Source organism: Chrysochloris asiatica, unplaced genomic scaffold (genome assembly GCF_000296735.1).
Source record: "Chrysochloris asiatica unplaced genomic scaffold, ChrAsi1.0 scaffold00122, whole genome shotgun sequence".
Classification (NCBI taxonomy): domain Eukaryota; kingdom Metazoa; phylum Chordata; class Mammalia; order Afrosoricida; family Chrysochloridae; genus Chrysochloris; species Chrysochloris asiatica.
This window is the reverse complement of record NW_006408640.1, coordinates 4570046-4575779: the sequence shown is the minus strand read 5'-3', so window position 1 is coordinate 4575779 and position 5734 is coordinate 4570046. Positions and strand designations below refer to the sequence as shown.

The 5734-nt window shown below is 40.2% G+C and overlaps 1 protein-coding gene across 1 annotated transcript in view; it reads left to right on the top strand.

The window, feature by feature from the left end:
- TWSG1 (twisted gastrulation BMP signaling modulator 1) overlaps window positions 1-5247 on the top strand; it is an 18409-nt gene extending 13162 nt beyond the window's left edge. Inside the window, exon 2 of the mRNA XM_006868696.1 lies at window positions 5066-5247. Coding sequence (XP_006868758.1) covers window positions 5066-5247 — 182 coding nt within the window. The remainder of the gene's footprint in view (window positions 1-5065) is intronic.
- The last annotated feature ends 487 nt before the right edge of the window (window positions 5248-5734 follow it).

Genomic DNA, 5734 nt, shown 5'->3' with positions numbered 1-5734 from the left:
TTTTGAAAGTGTTGAAGAACAAAGATGTCAGTTTGAGGACTAAAGTGCACCTGACCCAAGCCATGGTATATTCAGTAACTTTATATGCATGTGAAAGTTGGACAGTGAATAAGGAAGATTGTAGAAGAATTGATGCTTTTGAATTATGGTGTTGGAGGAGAATATTGAAAGTACCATGGGCTTGTCAAAAGAACAAACAAATCTATGTTGTAAGAAGTGCAACCAGAATGCTCCTTGGAGACCAGGATGGCCAGACTTCATTTTCTCATGCTTTGGACATATTGTCAGGAGGGACCAGTCAATGGAGAAGGATATTATGTTTCGTAAGGTGGAGAGTCAGAGAAAAAGAGGCAGACCCTCAGCGAGACGGATTGGCAAAATGGCATTATCAATGGGCTCAAGCAAAGTGGCAGCATCAAGCAACAATTGTGAGGTTGGCCCAGGACCTGGCAGTGTTTCATTCTGTTGTGTATAGGGTGCTGTGAGTTGGTACCAACTCGATGGCACCTAACAACAACAGTTTCTCCACCACCTTGCCAACACCTGTTGTTTTTCTTTCTTTGTTTTGGTCATTACCATTCTAAAGAGCATGAGATGGAATTTCATTTTGGTTTCGCTTTACACTTCTGTAAGATAAATATTCAACCACAAGGTCCCGTTGAACCCTAATGTCAGGGGTTCAGACTCACAGCCACTCTTTGGAAACCCTGTACAAAGTCGCTATGGGTCAAACCAACTCGATGGCACTTAACAACAACAACAATAACCATCACCAGTCACGCCTTGAAAACCCTATACTGGGTCACTGTGAATCGGAATGACTCCATGGTACTTAACAACAGTAACAACAGCTGATGGACTGGACCGCAAGGTCAGCAAGTCAAACTCACCAGCCACTCCTCAGAAACCCTATACAGGGTTGCTATGAGTCAGAACTGACTCGAGGACACTTAAAAACAACAAAAACAACCATGGAATCCTATTGTGGGACTGTACGATAAGCACTTGACTGCGAACCACAAGGTCAGAGGTTCAAAATCACCAGCTGCGCCTCGGAAATCCCTTATGGGGTCTCAGAACTCGATAGCACCTAACAACAGTGGTGGTCAGAGGAACCTTGGTGGGTTAAGTGTTGGGTCCACCAGTTACTCCACAAGAGAAAGATGCAGCTGACTGCTACTGTAAAGACTTGGAAACCCAACAGAGCAGTTCTACTCTGCCCTCTAGGGCTGCTCTGAGTTGAAATTGACTCAAAGGCAATGAGTTTGATTTTAGTTTAAAGGTGGTCATAACTGGATGGCAATTAACAACCACAGTAAAATGGCTAATGACATTGTACATGTTGGTCATTTGGATATCCTTTTTGGGGAAATGTCTGTTGAAGTCCTTTGCCTATATTTAGGTTCCCAAGAATTTTCTCACTAGCAGTTACTTACCTTGATTTTTAAATTATTATTAAATTTATTTTAAGACTTAGTTAATAAATGATTTAGTAAATAAAACCTGGTCAAAAGGGGGAAATGCAGAGTAGAATATCGAATTCACAGACTTCCTGGAGCCATGGAGGGTGGATAAAAACATGAAATCATTGTCCTGAGATAATCTTCAAGTCTTAAATAAATAAAAAAAATATGCTCTGAAGTCTTTTTAAAACCAAACAATACTATATCTTAACAAAAAAAAAAAAAAAAAAAAAAAGCTATGCCTTCAACATTACTTATGCTCTTTTAAGAACTATATATATAGGATCAACAGCAAGTGAAAAGATTAGATGGGAACCATAGGGGGCAGCGAGTTTATGCTAATGAGGGAGGAAGAACTCAGAAAAGGAAGGTGAGATTGGTTGCACAGCTTGAAGAATGTAATCACTGTCACTGAATTGTCTGTGTAGAAAATGTTGAATTGGTGTGCTTTGTTGTATATACTCAACGTCAACAAAATAAAATTTAAGGAAAAAAGATTGATAATCAAATTGAATTTTAGGTAGCTCTCTGGCTTTATGTGTCTTGGAGGGCACAACTCCTAAGCATATCCAAACTCCTTTAGCATATCCAAAGAGCATACTCCATTTAGGCCTAAGTTCCTCAGCACATCCCATAAATAGTCTCACCAGTGGCCTCTCACCCTACCCTTTATGAAGTTTATCATATGGCCAAGTACTAACTGAAATATTCTTATCAGATGAGGTGACTATGAGTTGGAATCTCCTCTACAGGACCTAACAACCAAAGCCCCATGGTATTGCCCCAACATTATCTTCAGAAGTGCATCCATGCTACTGAATAAACAATTCCTCTGCTTGGAATAACCACTCTTCCTATTCATTTCCCCCATCTTTAAAACTACCAACTATCTTTCAAGACATAGCTAAAGTTTCTCCTCTGAAGCCTGCCTTGGTTTACCCCTTCCCTCAAGGAAGATTAACTACTTCCTCCTGCCTGCTTTTGATTTTTTTGTTGTCTATTTTTAACATATAAATCTACCATCCTTTACTTAGTTACTTAGATTCTCTTATTACTCTTTGAATCCTAATGGCCATTCCATAGCACATCCTCAAAACTTAGTAAGTGCCAATCACTTGGAGGCTCAAATGCTCCCACACCCTAACACATGCCCTTTCCCTCCACCCCCATCCCCACTCCCCTCCACCCCCACCCTTCCCCAGTTTCCCAGCCCCCTTGCCATTGTGCCACTACACCTCCACCTTACTGCCAGCCACTTTAAGTCTGTCTGTCTGGTGCTGTACTGGTCTCCCAATTTTCTTCTTGAATCTAGTCCCCATCAGATATACCCAGTGGCATTTCTACCATTTCCTCCATTCTATATACAGAGTCGCTATGAGTCAGAATTGACTCCACAGCACTTAACAACAACAATAACATCCCATGTTCTGGTTGTTTTTGTTGTTAGGTGCCATCGAGTCAGTACCGACCCATCGCGACCTTATGCACAGCAGAACGAAACACTGCCCAATCCTGGGCCAGCCTCACTACTGTTGCCATGCTTGAGTCCATCGATGCTACCACCTGGCCAATCCATCTCATTGGGGTCTTCCTCTTTTTCTCTGACCCTCCAACTTACCAAACATGATATCCTTCTCCAGCAACTGCTCCCTCCTGACAATATATCCAAAGTATGAGAGACGAAGTTTGGCCATCTTGGCCTCTAAGGAGCACTCTGGCTGCACTGCTACCAAAACGGATCTATTGGTTCTTTTGGCAGCCCATGGCATTTCCAATATTCTCCTCCAACACCATAACTCAAAAGCATCAATTCTTCTATGGTCTTCCTTATTCACTGTCCAGTTTTTGCATGCATATGAGGGAATTGAAAACACCATGACTTGGGTCAGGCACACCTTAGTCCTCAAGCTGACATCTTTGCTCTTTAACACTTTAAAAATGTCTTGTACAGCAGATTTGCCTAATGCAGTACATCATTTGATTTCTTGACTGCTGCTTCCATGAGTGTTGATAGTTGATCCAAGAAGAATTAAGTCTTTGACAGCTTCAATCTTTTCTCTGTTGATAAGAATGTTGTTTATTGGTCCAGTGCTGAGGATTTTTGTTTTCTTTACAATGAGATGTAATCCATACCGAAGCCTGTGCTCTTTGATCTTCATCAGTAAATGCTTTAACTCCTCTTTACTTTCAACAAGCAAGGTTGTATCATCTGCATATCACAGGTTGTTAATGAGCCTTCCTCCAATCCTGATGCCACGTTTTTCTTCATATAACCTAACTTCTTGGATTATTTGCTCAGCATATAGGTTGAATATGTATGGTGAAAGAATACAACCTTGTCGCACACCTTTCTTAATTTTAAACCATTCAGTGTTCCCGTGTTCTGTTCAAACAACTGCCTCTTGGTCCAGGTACAGATTCCTCATGAGCACAATTAAGTGTTCCGGAATACTCATACTTCACCATGTTGTCCATAGCTTGTCATGATCCACAAAATCGAAAGCCTTTGCGTAGTCAATAAAGCACAGGTAAACATCTTTCTGATATCTTCTGGTAGCATAATGATTGTGATGAATCAGGCTGCTAACTTTAAGGTCAGCAGTTCAAAACTACCAGTGGTTCCGCGAGAGAAAGATGAGGCTTTCTGCTCCTATAAAGATTTACAGCCTCAGAAATGCTATGCAGGGTCGCTATGAGTAGGAACTGACTCCAGAGCACATAACCACCATCATCCCCAATGTACACTATACTTCCTTATGACTGTCATTATTTTGTTACCTGGGGTCCTTTTGTGGTGCTATGGGATGAAGCACTGGACCACAAGGTTGGTTTGAACCACAAGATCTACAGTTTAAGCTCACCAACTTTTACTTGGAAACCCTATACAGGCTCCTATGAGTCAGAACCATCTGAAGGGCACTTAACAATAACACTTTGCTTTTGGTTCTTCTTCCTAATTCAAAGGCAGCTTTCTCCATTGAGCCTCTATGCAGACCCCTGATGATTTGTCAGTTTTGTAAATGAATCCTTAAGAAAACTTAGCCTCAGGCCATATACTCTGTCACTGGTTTGTGTTGTCCTTTGTTTCAGGAACCTGCTAGCACAGTGGTTAAAGCAGCTTGACTGCTAACCTAAAGGTCAGCAGTTAGAACCCACCAGCTACTATGATGGAGAAACATGGCAGTTATTGTTGTTAAGTGCCATAGAGTTGGCTTCAACTCGTAGTGACCCTGTAGAAATTCTTTGGGGGCAGCTCTATTCTCTGGAATCAACTCAATGGCAGTGGGTTTTTTGGCATATAGCAAATGTTTTTAAACCCAATAAACTAACCTTCAAATCAAAGCCTGAAATTAATAAAACTGAGTAGGGAATTCCTTTGCATTTTTCAGCTAGAGTGGGAGGAACTGGCTTCCTTTTGAATATAATTAACAAAAGGAATCTTTTCTTCCCTCACCTGATTATTGTCTTGTGCAGACCAGCAAAAAACAAACAAACAAACAAAAAAAAACTAAGATAAATAACTATTAATAATATTCAAATGGGCATTGAAGCATTTTTGCTGTCCTCTTTCTTGTGCTAAGTCCTTACTTTCTGTTTTTCAGAACACATGTGCACTGTGGTCTACTTTGATGACTGCATGTCCATACATCAGTGCAAGATATCCTGTGAGTCCATGGGAGCATCCAAGTACCGCTGGTTCCACAATGCCTGCTGCGAGTGCATTGGGCCCGAGTGCATTGACTACGGCAGTAAGACTGTTAAGTGCATGAACTGCATGTTTTAAAGAAGGAAAGGAAATGCAAAGCAAAGCGATTTTGTAAAATAAAAAAAAAGGAAGGTATGAAAAGTTATTCAGTGAGGTGAAGAATATATTAAAATTTTTGAGATGTGTTACTTTTATGATAAAACAAATGTAATTTGTTAAATTATATGATTGTAGCTGCTGTTATTGACATTATTGCCCACTAGCAATAAAGCCTTTCCTGTGATCTTCTAAATCTCTGTAGAGCTTTGGTTTAAGGAACAAACAGAGAATTCCTTGAAAGAGCTGTGTCTTTTGTTTCTAAAGTTTGGACATGTTCAAATAAGTTACGTTTTGTTGCCATTCTACACTGTGCCTTTCATTGTTTACCTGTTTTATAAATTGGGTAGATACCCAAATACATCACTTTGAAAACTCATAAAAATAAATAAATGCTTAAATTAAAACAAGGAAATGCTTACTATATAAGGGTAAGTCAAAAAAGTGTTGTTAGGGTTGTAGTTTATAT